At 40.8% G+C, this 17,498-nt stretch overlaps 1 protein-coding gene across 1 annotated transcript in view; it reads left to right on the plus strand.

The window, feature by feature from the left end:
* The first annotated feature begins 600 nt into the window (after positions 1 to 600).
* HPSE (heparanase) overlaps positions 601 to 17,498 on the plus strand; it is a 32,588-nt gene continuing 15,690 nt past the window's right edge. Inside the window, exons 1-3 of the mRNA XM_019731371.2 lie at positions 601 to 960; positions 11,868 to 12,013; positions 13,716 to 13,841. Coding sequence (XP_019586930.2) covers positions 719 to 960; positions 11,868 to 12,013; positions 13,716 to 13,841 — 514 coding nt within the window. The 5' untranslated portion in view covers positions 601 to 718. The remainder of the gene's footprint in view (positions 961 to 11,867; positions 12,014 to 13,715; positions 13,842 to 17,498) is intronic.

The following is a 17,498-nucleotide window of genomic DNA, read 5'->3' on the forward strand; positions in this document are numbered from 1 at the left end:
AAGCTTCATATCCTAAGTTTTAGATGTTGGAGCACCTAATGCTTTAAGGCTCTGCTAACTAGGGTTTTCATGAGAAGTTGATAAGGAATTTTGGAGGTGCTCTTTCTAACTGTAGGTTAGCCAATGCCCAGGTCAGAGTCAGTCTCCAGACAAAAGTAAGATGCCTAGGAAACAGTTCTCTGGCCAGAGGACACACAGGTTAATCAGATGTTGGCAGGCTCATGTGACAAGCAAGTGTTTATAAACCAGGTGAAGGGGCAAGCGACGATTGATCAATTGAAGGCTTTAGTTAAGGATCAGAAGACCTGGCGTCACCTGGAAGGGGGAAACACTGGTGTTCCCAGATGATCGCTCGGGACACTACGCTTCGGGAAGCCGGCCAGGATGCCCGGCGCTCCTCTAGGGGCGCTCCCTCCCCTGGCCTCCTGGACGCTTGGATCCTGGCCATTTCCGCACCCATCAAATGGGTGTGGGTGATTTCGTAAATGGACGTGACCGCCACCGAGGGGAAAGCGTGCAAGGAAGTAGGAGTGAGCGGGGGAGGAGGGGCGAGCAGAAGAGGAGCTATGGGAGGGATGCAGGGCAGGAGGGGGAGGGATGCAGGGCTCAGTGGGAGGGATGTGGCGGAGCGAGCCACGGTACTGCAGGAGAGAAGGCGCTGGGGCTTGGCGAGAGGAAGTGCGCGAGGTCTTGAGTCTCGCGGCGCGATTGCTCGTGGATGGGGCAGCCAGGTGAGCCCGAGATGCTGCTGCACTTGAAGGCGGGGCTGCCGCTGCTGCTGCTCCTGGGGCCGCTTGGTGCCTTCTCCCCCGGCGCCCTGGCGGGACCCGCGCAAACCGAGGACGCCGTGGAGCTGGACTTTTCCACTGAGCGGTCGGTGCACCTGGTGAGCCCCTCGTTCCTGTCCTTCACCATCGACGCCAACCTGGCCACAGACCCGCGGTTCCTCACCTTCCTGGGGTAAGCGCCAGCCTGCGGGTCCCTGTGCCCCTGTGCCCTCTCCTCTCTTCCTGAAATCTGCGTCCGCCCTGCCAACCACACCCCCTCTCCTCTCTTTTGCCACACGGAAATCTCTCTCCCCCCCCCCCCCCCCCCGATGACTGAACGCCAACTAAGGATCAGGTATTAAGGGGAAATGGAAATTTGGGGAAGAAACTTCCCAACTGGCCCAGCAACGCGCCCGGAAGCGGTCTTGGCAAGTGCACCTGGCGGACTGTGATCGCTTGAATTTGCTGCACAGTGTATGACAAGTGAGACTGTGGACCCGGCTTCCGTCTCTCAAACTCTATTAGGAAGGTTTAAAAAAAAAAAAATCAGATGGAAAAGGCCTGAAAGGAGAATAAGCTTACTTACTCCATATGTGTATTTTAAAATTAGGCATAGTATATATGTACTTTAAATAACTTTTGAAGAGCCGTTTTAGGTGCACAGCTAAATTGAGCACAAGGTACAGAGATTTCTCATATTACCCTTTAAAAAAATCTAAATATTAAATAAATGAGACTGGGAAACTATTAATGAAGAGATATCTGTCCAAGATGAGGCTGCAAAATATGGCACTGCTTCATTAGCTATAATGTTTTTCTCACCTGACAAAGACTGAACCAGGTGCACTGACCCTTGCCCCATGAGTGCAGGCTGATCCCAAGATGGGGAGCTACAGTGACAGCCCCAGGTCATCTAGGCCACTCATCTAGGTCATGAGAGCCTCCAGAGATGACCACACCTCAACTAGCGCAGACAGCTGGGAGTATCACCATTGCCAAACACCTACCTGCTGTCCTTCCTGTGCCCACACTGTCAGCTGCCGTTACTAATTTCAGTCATTTATTCTGCAAATAAAAACAGGTATCCTAATGGTTAAGAGATTGGCAGTCTGACAACCCTGACTTGATTCCCAACGCTGCCAAAGCTGGGTGGCTTGGTTACTCAGCAACTTCAGCCGTGATTTCTTCACCTGTAGAATGGAACTTTATAAAACTTTCTTGTAGGATTGTTATGGGGATTTAATGAGATAATAAATAACTACTTAGCACAGTGTTTGACAGAGAGTGTTTATAATTTAAATTAATTGCTTCTTCCTGGAAAATGATGAGTGTTTGCTAACCTTATTCACCAATTCTCTGTGTGTTTCTTCTGATCATGGTTAATCTCCATCTTTCCTCCTGTGAGGGGGGGAAGGAGAATTTCCTGATGGGGAGGAGTCCCCACTTTTTTCTCTCCCTTAGGGATAGGAAGCTGATACAGGCAGCAGCTGGTCGGGAGACAGAAAGATTACTCTGGAGAAACACAGAAGTATAAGGCTCCATATCTAAGGGCCCCAGGTCTAGCTTGGGGTGTGGTGGGGAGATAATAGGAGAAGAGAGAGTGCGAGAATACATAACTGAAAACAGAGGAATTAAGTAAATGACCACTTACTCAAAAGTGAGATCTCAAGTCCTCTTCTGCTGCTGCAGCCAGCACACAACCCAACCCTCCCCCGAATCCCTAAATCCTGCATTTACAGATTCCTCCCTGGAGAAACAGGTTCAAAAGAAAAAAACCTACAGTATGACTTTTTAGGTCCAGACCTGATCACCCTGCTGTCAAATGAACCAACTGATCAGCACCATCCCTGCCAAAACACACAGAACTTCCAATCTGCAATTTAGTGAGCATGATACCTGTGCTTCTTCTTAAACCCAATCTCTTATTTCGCAAAGCACTCTTTCTTCCTTCCTGGCCCCCACCTTTTTGTTAAAGTTGTCAGATAACGAAAACCAAAAAAGCTTAGCATGCAATAGATAAAACTGTTCATTTAGTTAGCAAACCACAGTGTATTCCAGTTCACACGGGTTTCTCCAGGGCTGGCTCCTGGACACTACTGGTCCTGTCCTTAGCAGAGGCTGTCTGAGGCCTACTCCCCAGAGGCACCTGCAAGCACATCCACACTACTCGTAGTTGAGACCTAAAGGACTGCAGCTCAAAGTGGCAGGAGCTCCCTCTCCTTCTCATCTAAGACCTAGCTTCTGAGTTAGGGTCTGAGGGTCCAGCTCCCAGGACGGTTAGCATAGAACCCAGGGTGGCCTAACCATCTCAGAAGACAAAGCACTTAGTTGCCCTCTCAGAAGACAACACGAAGCTTAATATCTGTCCAGAGGAGCAAGGGGTCAGATGGGCATTGTTTTATTACAGTTCCTCAAAAGTGAAGATTATTGAGTGAAGATATCAAGAGCTGAGCAGCTGAAAAATGAAGTAATAATAAGAAGAGGATCAAAAACATAACTGATGCTAATTGAGCCTTTGCCATAAGCCAAGTCCTGTTCTAAGCACCTCCTAGGTATGAATTCATCTAGTCCTTGATACAAAACTCTGAGGTCAGAACTATTATCCCCATTATAAAAATGAAGAGATTGAGCCTTAGGGAGATCCCATAACTTGCCCATAGTCAACCAGCTACTATAAGAAGGAGCAGAGTTTGAACCCAGGTGCTAATTGCGGAGACCAGAGTACACAAAAAGAAAGAAAAGCAGTTTATATTTTTTAAGGGCAGCAGAGTAGGATATGGTAAAAAAAAATAAAAAAAAAAAAGAAAGAAAGATTGTCAAGAAACAAACTGAGAAGACTGCTATAATGAAATGAAGCACTGACCTGAGAGGAGGAGAATTGGGGGTTAAACCTCTCAGGTACCTCCCAAGTGGCCTAAGCAAATTTAATCAGATGGCATGGTTCTGTTTTCCATGATGGCAAACAGATCGGTTTTTTTACATTTGCAATTAAAGAACACAGAGTACACAGAACTGAAACGCCTATGATAGAACAATCTAGAATTGGAAAGGAGCATCTTTTCCGTTTGCCCTCTTCCTAGAGGTAACTAATCAACAACACAGTCAAAACCATCCTAAGCCTGGCTCTGCTGAGCTCCAAAGATCCCCTAGCCCTCAACGATGGGCGGGGCGAGACCAGCACTGCGCAATAGAAATAGAATGTGAGCCTCATACGCAAGCTACGTACGTAATTTTACATTTTCTCGTAGAAAATGTAAAAACTACGTATGTAATGTTAAAAAAGAAACAGGTGAAATTATTTTTAATAACATTTTGTTTAATATAAACTATCTGAAATATTTCAACATGTAATCAGTATAAAAATGAGATAGTTTACATTCTTTTTCAAAACAAGCCTTCAAAATCTGGTGTATATTTTATACTCATAGTGCATCTCAATTCAGACTAGCTACATTTCAAGTGCTCAACAGCCCCATGTGGTTAGTAGCTACCAGACTGGACAGTGCAGTACACATTTCAGTGCAAAGCGCTGAGTCAATGGTAGAGAGGATAGCAGTACCGTACGAAAGATGTGCTAAACAGAGACAGCAGTAATCGTCAGTGCTACTTGCTTTTCATAAGGATTTGCTTATTTTTCTTCAGCAAATTTCATCCCTTTTTGCCAATTTGATAAGTATTTATTAATAATAACTGTTGATAATCAGATTCCTCCATCTTCATTGACAACGTTGTTTTTAATATTTGGTAAAGTAGTTATTATCAATGTCAAGTGCAAGTTTTGATAACTGATGTTGGAAAGAGCCGTAAGGCCTGTATGTGCCTGTTGCTGACAGAAATAACCAAAGAGAAACAGAACTGAGAACAATCAAAGCCACATAGACTCCCATTTTCTGGTGCCTGAGCAGTGCTCCCCACTGATGGAGTGCTCATTCTTCTCTCCCCTCCCAAACCTTCTTTTGTGCTCCATGGTGCCCTTTGCATGGTAACTCTGCTCTATCCTCATAGACTATTCCTGCCACCTCCTGGCTCTAGCAAAACTTGGCTCTTCTCTGAAGACCCAAATAGAGAAGTAGATGTGGTTCCTTCTCTGAAATAGCCCTTTGGAGTAGAAGCTGGGCATTCTCCATACTGCAGCCCTTTTCCCACTCTCAGTGCAGCTTCTAGATGACTGCCCACTAGTTGAACTCCAGACCGCTGTGGTTCAAATCCCTATTGGCTTGTTATCTTGGGCAAATTATTTAGCCTTCTTTTGTTCAGGTTCCTTATCTGTAAAATGAGGATAATAATGATACCCACCTCAACTGGGTTGTTTTGGAATTAAGTAAAATAACCTACGCCAAGTGCCCCAAACACTCAGTTTGGACTAACATGATGCCTGCTGGAGATGACTGTCAGAACCCCAGGGTGAGGTTCCCAGTCTCCATGTGTGGCTCTCATCCCGTGCTCCTTGTCACTGCGCTCCGCTTCCCTCTCGCGCACTTCTTACTGACTAAAGACTGGTGCTGATTTCACAGTTTCCTCTCCACTCCCGTGTCCCACCATCATCCTAGATGACTTCAAGTCCACTTGAGTAAACTGTCTCTCAGTTTCTTCATACCCACATTTTACAACAATCTTTACTCAGTGTTGTACTAGCACCAGCTTGTGCCAGCTTGTGAAATGCGTGCATCTCCTCCCAGCTCTGTCTTCAGTAACGTCAACACTGGGAGCTTCAAATCAGCCCTGGTGGGAATATTTACACCATGGAAATTGGCAAATGCTAAAACATAGAACACTTTTCTTTTCAGGGAGCCAGCTTTCTGGCACACACTGCTTCACTGCATTTCAGCCACCTAATGCCATGGCCATGCCTTGACCCTTTGCATCACTAAGCACCTTTCAACACTTGAAATCTTAAAACCTCCCATTCTTGGATTATACTCCTTAACCTCTTAGCTCTTTCACTCTGTGGATCCCATCACAACTATTTTTTTAAGTACCTCCACTGAACAGCCTTTTCCTTCTCTCTACGTCTTCCATGTCTAATTTGGACTTTCTTAGTTTATCACAAGAACCACTCCTATCACAAACTCCTGCCCCATTGTTCTTTCTGCTAGAGCCTCAAACTTAGCCTGGTTTGACTGTATTTTCCCTCTTTGGAATCTATAAGGTGGCCATAAAGCTTAGAAATTTAAAATATTATCTAATCATGAATTGTAATGCATATTTATAAACCACTTTTATGTATTTGCCTCTGCTTCCAGTCTCAAGTGTCCTGTATGGCTTGGCTGTTGAGCTCTTGGGGGCAGAAGGGAATCTCCCAGCCATGTGGATTGATGTTACAATATAAATTCTTCACCTCCGGACTTACTTGGCCCTTCATGCTACCCCTTAACTCTTCATTTCCCTACTTCTCTCATCCTTCACTTCCTTCAAAACTCTGATCACACCTCCACTTCATCACTCTTAGCCTATAGCCACCTTTCTGTTTTCCAAAGAAAATGAAGTCACTAGACAGGAACTTCCTTTCCTGCCATCAAACCTGCAGGCATACCATGGTATGTCCAGTTTTCTTCCTTTCTCTCTTCTCAGGCCACTTCTCGCAGCTGGGCTCCGAATCCTGTCCCCTCCTATTCCCCAAGGACTTTGCTCTCAGTTATTTCTTCTCTTTAACCTCTCCCTTTTTTATTGGCTCCTTCCTCTCAGTATAGAAACATTCTCAGTCTTCTCCATCTCAAACACCTTCCTGCACATATGCCTCTGCAGAAACTGCCTTTCTCTCCTTCCTCCTGTAGCCTTCCTTACTGCCCATTCCACCCTCACGCTGTCCCCATCATGGTGTCATAAAATCAGTCTCTCCAGACCTTCTTTTATTGCAAAATCCAATGAACAACCTTTCCATCCTTCCTGTTTGGTCTCTCTTATGGGTTTGAATTTTTGGGTGTCCCCCAGAAATTTACATGTTGAAGCCCTAACCCCTAGTACCCAGCTATGTGACCTTATTTGGAAATAGTTTCATTGTAGACATAATTAGTTAAGAATTGGTCGTACTAATCCAATATGTCTGATGTCTATATATAAAGGGGAACTTTGGAGACAGACATGCACACAGAAAGAATGCCATGTGAAGATTAGAGTTATGCTGCTACAAGGAACTACCAGAAGCTAGGAGAGAGGGCTGGGACAGCGCCTTCCTCAGTAGCGTTGGCTCCGCCAGCACCTTGATTTCACATTTCTAGCCTCCAGAACTGTAAGACAATAAGTGTGCCTTGTTTATACCACCCAGTTTGTGGCACTTCGTTACTGCAGTCCTAGCAAATTAAGACAGCTTCTTGGACATATTTGGCAATGTGGACATTTACAAACACTTTCTCATTCCTTTGGGTCTGTGTCACTTCCATTTCTAGGGTTTTCCCCCACCTCTCTAACAGTTCTTCTCCATTTCTTTCTTTAACTTCTCTTAAACGTTGGTGTTCCTTAGACTTCTGACGTAGGCCTTCTTTTCACTTCGCATAATCTCCCGCGTGGTCTCACCCACTTCCATGGCTTGAATTACTATTCGTGTAGTAGAGTGCTGGGAAATGCTTAACAACTGGCTCTCTGGGAGGAGGGGCCAGTTGTTAAACAAGCTTTTTTCTGAATTCTCTGGTGTAAATACTCCCACCGTGGCTACTCTCAATCTGCCAACAGTTTAACAACTGGTTCTCAAAATTAAACTATTGGCTCTCACAAGCTAGTAGAAGCCAGAAGACGGCTGGCTCCTGGACACTTTTGCTTTTGTGTCAGACCTAAGCATCTTATGTTTACACATAAGGTAAAATAAAAATACTTGCAGACTTTTCTTTCCCCTAACAATCTGCTCTGGAAATGGAATATCTGAGCTGCTGCTTTTATGTGTCCTTTTGTTATTTCCATGTCACTATAGTGGTAGTTAAATTTTTTCCCCTTTCTTTTATAACAGAAATACTGTACCTTTGATCAATTTTGTTTTTTATGACATGTGTTGTGCTGTTTTAAATCTTGTTTTTGTCAGGGGGTACTGATATTTGTTCTCAAAGCAAGGAAGTGTTCCATTGCAAAGGAGACAAACAAAAAGGTCTGTATTACTAATACTTTGAAGCATGTGATTTCCTTTACTTGGCAGGAGACATAGCATTGAGTTTTAATTTTGTTCAGAAAACAGTCTTTGGCCCCATTTGCCCTTTCAGCAGGCTGGACTTGATTGTTCATTCACTTAACAATATTTATGAAGCACCCGCTGTGTGCCAGGCACTTATCTAGATGCTTCTCTAGGTGCTATGGAGATCTGATGAGCCAGATAGGTAAGATCCCTGCTTTCACAGAGCTTATAACATCAGGGGTGAGGGCTGGATTGATAGTAAACCAAAGAAACAAACAAGGAAGCTAATTTTAGAGTGTGGTGCATGCCAGGAAGGAAACAAAGGCAGAGTAATATGATGGAGAGTGACCCGAGGTGGTATAGTCACTACCTGGTGCTAGGGCATGTGACCTAGGCCAGGCACAGATGTAAAACTTGTGATGCCACAGCTCCTTCTCCCGGGTGCTCGTTTCCCTTCCACTTCCCACAGAGCACCAGCCTCTCACCAGCTTACAAATATCAGCTACACTGATGTAAATGAGCTTCTCCTATCCTCAAACACAACCAAAATGTCAAGGACCAGAATCAGTGTCTGGGCAAAGACAGTGAAACAGGATCATCCTGGAGTGACTCTGAGGGAGTTCCTTGTGTCCATTGTAGGGCGATGTCTCCATACCTGTGGACTGGGGTTCCTGGTCACTGACCCTTAGACTGAGGACTAGCCTATCTATACCCTTCCTATGTGTCTCCTGAGCTGCACACACACAAGGCCAAGGGCCTGATGGGAATATGTTTCAGCCTGCTGAAAGGGCACCTGTTCCATTGGCATCTAGGACACTGAGTCCCCCACCCCCACCAGGCTATCATCTGTTCATCTCAGCAAATGATATTACCTTCTTCCAAGATGCTTCCCGGGGTAATCTTTGACTCTTCTCCAACATCCAACTAAACACCAAGTCTAGTATTTCTACTTCCACATGTATCTTGAATTTATCCACCTCTCTCCGTCCCCACTGCTGTTACTTTACCTCAGCCCATTACTTCCTGTCTACATTAACACGACCACAGTCTTGGTCCTTCTATTCAGTTATTTACACTGCAGCCTGAGGTTCTTTTCTGCAATAAAAGTCTGGTGAGGTCATACACTGCTTTCAATCCTTCCATGGCTCCCCACTGCCCTCATATAAAGTTGCAACTCCTAGACATGGTATAGGAGTTACAGGCCTTTTGTGATAGGGTCCTGCTTGCCTCTCGTTTATCTTCTCTCAGCAACTCCCTGCTCCCAGTCTCAGGCTCTGGCCACACCTGTCAGCTCTTCAGTGGTGGCATACGTTCTTCTGTCTCTGGTCTTTGCACAGACGTTCCCCACACTTGGAACACTTCCTTCAATCCCACCTCACGATTTTTGATCTGGATAAGATGCATTCCTTTCAAAGGTCTAAGAGTGAGGCCACTTCTCCTGTAAAACCTTTAACCACCCCTTACTCCCAGCCCAAAGGTTGGGTTAGAATCCTCTTTGTTCTCATAGCACTGCTTTGGAATTGCTTATTTACTTGTTCATCTATATCACTAGACTCTAAATTACATGAGAACAGCAGCTATTTCCGTCCTATTTGCTGTTGTATTCCCAGCAATGAGCATAATGCCTGGCACCAAGTGGGCCTGCAATGAACATTTATTGAATAAATTAATGGATGGCTATGTCTCCTTTATGTAAATCCTGGTTTCTTCATCTATTCTGAAACAGAAGCACATACACACTAAACCACTCTGTATACATTAAAATATCATGTTCTTATTATGGAAAAGTTGTAAAATACAAGAAAACAATGGAAAAGAGTCTATCATCCATTTCACCGATAATAATGATCACTGTTATCTCCTTCTATCGATAGTATTCTCATTGTTGCAATCACACTATGCCTACAGTTTGCTCATTTTATTGTGGTAAAATATACCAAACAAAATTTGCCACCATTTTAACCACTTTAAAGTGTGTAGTTCACTGGCACTAAACATAATCACGTTATTGTGCAGCCATCAAACTTTCAGCTTCCAATTCTGAAACTCTGTACCCATTGAACAATAATGCTCTATTCCCCTTCCTACAGTTTATTTTTGTTTGGGTTTGTAGTAAAGTGGAGTTGGCTTCCTTCTGACCACTTATTTAGTCCAAGTTAGCTTTCCCATTGATTTTCAAGTGGTTTTGAGGGTCCTGTGATAGATGCCATCCTTCCTGGAGTTCTGTGCTGTAAGGTATTTCAGTCAGGGTGGATTCCAAGTTGATAACATTTCTGAAGTCTCACTTTGTGCTTCATTTCCTTGTTTCAGGACCCATGTACATTTAGAGACCCATGAAAATAAGTTCTTTTAAGATCCAAAAAATCCAAGAAAATGAACTTTTAGGTCAAAGAAAATGTTTTAATATATAATATTAACATATTTGTCTTTAAAGAAATAAATAGTGTCATACAGTGCAATTTAAAATCTTTTTTATGAAGGAAGAGGCTCATGAAGAAAAAAGTGCCTAAATAACCATGTTTCCCCGAAAATAAGACCTAGCTGGACAATCAGCTCTAATGCGTCTTTTGGAGCAAAAATTAATATGAGACCCGGTCTTATTTTACTATAACATAAGACCGGGTCTTATATATAATATAATATAATATAATATAATATAATATAATATAATATAGTATAGTATAGTATAGTATAGTATAGTATAGTATAATATAATATAATATAATATATAATATAATACCGGGTATAATATAATATAATACTGGGTATAATATAATATAATATAAGACCAGATCTTGTGTTAATTTTTGCTCCAAAAGATGCATTAGAGCTGATTGTCCGGCTAGGTCTTATTTTTGGCGAAACACAGTAGTAGAAGTAAAAAGCTCTCAAGTTACAAACAATTAAAAATGGTAGGGAGGACTTGCTGAAGTTTTTTTAATGCAGGAGTCTTATCTTTTGGTCAATTTCCATCTTTTAATTTCTCTTTTCTAAGCATAAATAAAGAAATCTTTCAAAAATTTTACATAGTGCTATAGATAAACAGGAGTACACCTTAAAATTTTAAATTTTAGGTCAGGTCTTTAATTCTTAGGAAGTGAAGAACTATTGGCAATTAGATAATTTTCCTGGAATGATTTTCTGATTTGAAATGAACCCGGATGTAAACTAAAATCAGGCCAATCTGAGAACTACAGAACATTGATTTTATGTGTTTTAAGAGCATTCCAAAAAGCAGTGGACCAGGATCACCTGTGTGAGACTTTAGAAATGTATGGCAGGGGTCCCTGTTACCTGGGTCTTCCGTTCTCTTAGTTTTGTTCACTTAAATATTCATGACATATTCATCGTTCTGAGGGAAGGGATTATAAATCATCTAATTCATTCCGTAGCACTTGGTACCATTGTGAGCACATACTGGCACCTATCAGGAGCATTTTTGGCTTGATGAGAGGCAAATAGAATTGCTCAAATGGAGGTGTCAATGATAGGAATTGGAATCTTATATAATTCTAAGTTAATTTGACTTGAATTTAAAAGGATGGTTTTCCTTGGAGGGAAGTGGTTAGCCAGAGAAGGAGGAATCCTAAGTCATTTATGAACTTATGTGGGAACATAAATTTTTGAAGACAATCTATTTTCCAAAAAAACAGAGTCATCTTTCCTGTAGTTTCTACTCTCTTACCTCCTTTCCTCCATCAATCATAAAAGGTGATGAGTTTTTTTAAAGTACCGAACACTAGCCTAATGGCAAGTTAAAACATAAGCTCCTGCCAGAGTTAGAGCTCCAAGTTGCCTCCAGGTGCCTAGAAGAGCAGCCTTGCAATTAGAAAGATTCAGATTGAGATGATTCCCCCGACAGAGCAATATGATTTCTCCCTCCAAGGCCTGTACAGCAAGATGTTAAGAAATAGGTCCACCAAGAGAAAAGGGAATAAAGATGTTTGACTGGATTGTCTTGGAAAAAAATCATTTTAATTTCTTTTTTGTCTTCATAACAGTTCTCCAAAGCTTCGTACTTTGGCCAGAGGTTTGTCTCCTGCATACCTGAGATTTGGTGGCACCAAGACAGACTTTCTCATTTTCGATCCCAAGAAGGAACCAAGCTTTGAAGAGAGAAGTTACTGGCAATCTCAATTCAACCAGGGTGAAACTTTTTAAAGATTAACCATATATTTTAATTAATTTGAGTCAGTCATGAGCATTCAGTAAGAGTTTAAGGGCTCCCAACTGACCTGTGGAGGCACCTACACAAAAGGAGGAAGCAGTGGGCAGGTTTCCTCCTCCTGATCTGATGTTTTCATGAAATGTGAGACCTCACACACACACACACAAAAAAGTGTACTGGGCATAACTGAGAGTTAATTGTGCATAAATAGGACAATGATAGTAGCTGAAGGACAGAGCTGTTTAGAGGGAGCATGTGGTTAGAAATGCTTCCAACTGAAGAGAGTATTTCCAGCTGAAGACACGGTAATGGACTGAAACCCATTTATTCTGGAAATAAAATGTGGATGAAAGGTGTAACAAGGGACATGAGACATACACTGCTTCTAAGAAAGGATTTTAAGACGATTTATTGAGCAATGATTCTCAAACTTTATTGGCTACACATAATCACCTGAAGTGAGTTTTTAACATTGGAATACCTGGGCTCCAACCTTAGTTCAGAGTTTAGCAGGCTCCTCAGGTGATTCTGATATTGGAAGTCTGTGGGCTTCACCTGAGAAACCTGCTCTAGAGAGCCACAAGGATTTGCCCCATGTCTTTCATAAGTGCTATACAGACATCAAATGGAAGTTAAATCATGATCTTAAAATCACTAAAAATATCATATACATTATTGAATTATAATAATGTATGTATAATTTACATATTAATGAATAATATTTCATTTTTTCATATATTACATATTTTCCTTCTGTTTATTTTCTTCAGTTAAGAAGTATTGAGAACAATTTAATCAGAAATTGGGCCAAAATTAATAGGGTAGTAATTAGAAAAAAATGGAAAAATCAGGAGGGTTCTTTTGGAATAACAAATTGGAATAGTTTATGTTTAGACTTGGCCTTCTCCCACCAGTCATATGCATTCAGAAGCTCTCATAAGTTTAGACCGGAAACTGTCCTTTGATCATCAATTTTCTTCATCCTGTTTGGGACAGTGGTAGTGGGGCGGGTCACTGGGAATATCCAAGTATTTCTGAAACATCCTTTGTGAGCACAGAGATGGATAAGGCACTGGCTGCCAGAAAGCCAGAATGTGGGACTTTCCAGAAAGGAAGTTGTTGGCATGTCAGCCAGCCCTAGCAGCTATTGCCTGGCAGCCCTGTTGTCTTGTGATAAAGAAGCACTGTCTGCCTGACAAGATAGTGGTGGATTTTCCAAGTGCACATGTTATGGTCTAAGAAGCTTTGATGTTACCAAATTTGAAGGAAAAAAAGTTACCATTTCCTGTCCTATCATTATGGCAAGAGGAAACCACCACATATCAGATATAGTCCACGTAAAACAGACTTGTATGTATTTTGAAGGTAAACCTTAAAAGAACTGAACTATGTTTTCTTCAGTGGGATCCTCTGGTAATTTCAAGTTTCTGAGAAGCCTTCTGAATTGTTAAATAACCTGAAGTTATGTCCAATGTCCCTGTGGGCAATGTTTCTTAGGAAAACGGCCCTTTGTTTGTTTTTTTGTGGTGACTGGTTAGCCAGCAAATTTGACATATGTAACAGAAAATATTTTCTCTGATCTCATACCTAATAACCAGAAACTTAATTATCCTATTTTAATCACATAAATAGCTAACTAAATAAACGAAAACAGAGTCTCTACATTATCTTCCATTTGCAGATATTTGCAAATCTGGATTCATCCCTTCTGATGTGGAGAAGAGGTTACAATTGGAATGGCCATTCCAGGAGCAACTGATACTCAGAGAACAGCATCAGAAAAAGTTTAAGAGCAGCACCTACTCAAGTAAGAAATGAATGGCATCCTGCAGGTGTCCCAGCCCATGAAATATTAATATTTGGATAGCTTGAAATTTGCCTTGAATCTAATAAACCCCATAGCAGTTGTATAAAGCAGCATAATACTCAAATTTGTCAAGATTAATGGGAAATCTTGAACCTAAAACTTCTGTTTTCTTTTCTTCAACTGATTTTGCCTATTAGCCATGGAGTGAAATATTGAAATCATTCATTCATGAGCTAATGATGACCTTAACTTCTCTGAAGAACTGGAAAATCAAGGAAGACATGGATACATTCCTCTTGTAAAAGTAAAATACCGAAATACAAAGAGTAAAATGTGAAAACATTCACACCTGTTGTCCATTCCATCTCTCCATCCATAAGCAACTCCTTTTATCAGTTGGTGTATTATTAGGCAGAGGAATCCTGGGTCATAACAGATAGTCTTGGCCAATAAGCAGCTTTCTCTTTTTCTTTCCTCTGTGGCTTTGCAAACATAGGACTAGCTCAACTAACCAGGAATTTAATTCCATTCACTGAAACCGTTTTCCAGTCTTCAAAATGGATGACATCACGCAGGGCTTTAAAGCAACTGAAACAAGCAAGCCTTATTTAACTATGAAATATAATTTTATCTGAAAGTTGATGTATTATACTCACCTAAGGGATGATGTTGCCCCAGATCTCAGTTAAGGAAATAACCGGCTCAGGTACTCTCCGTCTTCTTCTGACTTTTGAAAACTAAATTATCTTGAAGTTAATATGGGTTAGTCAACACTCTAAAAGTACATTACTGAAAATAAATTATTTATCTGTAAGATTTTTACTGTATACTATCAGATTTCAATGTGTCCGATGGATTTTTTAGTTTTATATTTTTTATTTATAAGATACAGAAAAAAGTGACACATAAGAAATCAGAAAATAGGCTGTATGCTAATAGATAATGTAGTTCTCTCAATTATTTTTTTCATTTTAAAGGGGCGGAGGTGGGGGTCTACTCTCACGCTTTAATGAAGTGAGCGATGGTTGGACAGAATTTGTCATAACACAGGGACATCTCAGATCCCATTAGAGGAATGACAGGAGTACAGGAGACCCACAGCAGTAAGGTTTCATGTGTTATACATCATCATGATATGGGCCTCGTAGGAGAAGACCTCACAGAATTAGGTAATCTATAGAGTCACACTTTTTGTTTTATCATGTTAAACTTTATAGCAGTTTATCATCAATTTTTCTAAAAAAAACAGTTTGTTACCTCACATGATCTTTCTGGAACCAAGACAGTAGGCTTCCAGCATATTTTCCTGCCTCTGGGACTTGGACCTTCATAGTTCTTATGCCAGAGAAAACTTCCTTTACTAACTACTGTGTTTCCCCAAAAATAAGATCTAGCTGGACCATCAGCTCTAATGCGCCTTTTGGAGAAAAAATTAATATAATACCCGGTCTTATTTTAGTATAATTATATTTAGTATAATTATATAATTACATTTTATTAATAGTATAATTATTTAGTATAATTATATTATACTAAAATAAGACCGGGTCTTGTAATGTAATATAATATAATATAATATAATAATATAATATAATATAATATAATATAATATAATATAATATAATATAATATAAATATAACATAACATAATACCAGGTCTTATATTAATTTTTACTCCAAAAGACACATTAGAGCTGATGGTCCGGCTAGGTCTTATTTTCGGGGAAACACAGTATGTAGTAACTGTGTCAGTGTTACTCTAGCCATCCTGTTGGAGATGCTAAAATGTATAACAAATACAGATAGTTTATTTGTATTTGGAAACATTTGACTTCTGGTTTGAAATTCTCTATTTTAATCTACATGTCTTAGAAACAGGTTGATAGTAATCTATTATTTATTCTGGGCACCAAGCATAGTAATACATATCTCAGAAGACAATAGGTGTTTCCACGCATTGTTCTGCATCCATGGCTGAGGCTGGTAATGCCTGAGTATCTTGGGGTAGCATTGTACGATGGAAGAGATAGCAAAAGTCTGTTGTAGCAAGGACATGTTAATTGCTTAGTTAGTGGTCTACGCCTGTAAAACAGGTGTCCTAGAAAATATAGGTAAGGTTTCTAATTAACAGAACTCATTGGATGGTATGTTTCACTTAAGTAGAAGGTGACAAAACATTTGTCATGAGAATATAAACTCCTGCTGTATACCTGCTTGGACAGGAAAAGGAAGCAGTGTTACAGATATAATTCTGGGTGGGACTGCAGAAAGGACTCTCTTATTAAAATAATCACATATAATGCGCTAATTCTTTGCTCTCCTTCTCCACCTCTCTTTTTTATTACCCAACAACTCCAGCCCCCACCAACTCCCACGCTAGATACTGGACACACTTATGTAAATTGTCCACGGTATAATGCCAGAAAAAAAGTCAATGCCAATTTTTAATATTGTTTAGATTATCTTTGTCCCAGGGATCTTTCCATCCTCTCATACAGTAAGAAATAAGATTGGATAATGATTAGGAATTGAATAATTGCTGTGAGTTTTCTTATTGTTCTTATTTGGAGGAGGGAGTAGGCTGGGTGGGGTTTGGTTTGTTTGCTTGTTTGTTTAAGAGTAGATTTGAATTCAGTAATATACGTCCCTTATTCTGGGAGATATTACTGTTATAGGGAGCACATAATAGAATTTCAAGCTACATACATTCCAAGTGCATTTGGAAAAATGAAAAATAGAAGAAGAGTACAGCATGAGTTGAATAAATGCTCTAAAATGCAAATATTTCAGCTTTTTGAAAATGCCATAATCACTGTAAAGGGGCTAAGCAATAACAGTGCTTTATATCTGTAAGAGTTTTTTTTATGGTTTATAAAGGGTTTTCACATGTGTCATTTCAACCTTGGTTTTATGAGGTAGGTACTTGTTCCAGGATTGTAGATCCATAGCAGGGTAAAGGGGTCCCCCCCAGTCATTCAGCCCATAAGTGGGAGAGTGGGACCTGGAGCTCAGGACTTAGGATTCCTGATCCAGGATACTTTCTGCAATACATAAGGCTAAAATATAGCTGTGACTAACGCAGTACCAGGGCCTTATAATAGGCTGTAGTAATGGCACTGCCACCAAGCAGCTACGTGATATTGGGCAACGCCATTCATTTCTTTGAGTGTCAGTTTCCTCATAGAAAAATAAGGGTGGAGGTTTGGGGACAACTCAATAATCCCAAAGGCCGGTACTGTCCTAAACTGTGGCTCTAAGGTCCAGTGAAACGCTGAGCTGCAGGACTCAGCTGCAAACCCCAGTGACCGTAACTCAGTGGTGATAGACAGTAGTTTTGGGGAAGTGGGTGACACAGCAAACATCAAAAACACCTAAAACAGGTTGCTCTGGGTCATTTCTGCCCCTCAGCCTTCATGGGCAATATTAAGTCTAGAGTTTCACTGCTATAGTGATCCAGATAATTCAGGCTGAAGACTTAGAAAGAAAACACAAAGCCACTTTTAAGAAGAAAGGGTATAAATTTGCCAGACAGAGATTTTTTTTAAAACCAGGACAGTTCAAGAGTGAATACTTATTTAGCAAATAACTAAATATACATGAAAATCTCAAGAACTTATTTAGCTTATGATAACTGATTTAAAGATGATACTAAAAATT

The sequence above is a fragment of the Rhinolophus sinicus genome, linkage group LG02 (assembly GCF_036562045.2).
Source record: "Rhinolophus sinicus isolate RSC01 linkage group LG02, ASM3656204v1, whole genome shotgun sequence".
NCBI lineage: Eukaryota > Metazoa > Chordata > Mammalia > Chiroptera > Rhinolophidae > Rhinolophus > Rhinolophus sinicus.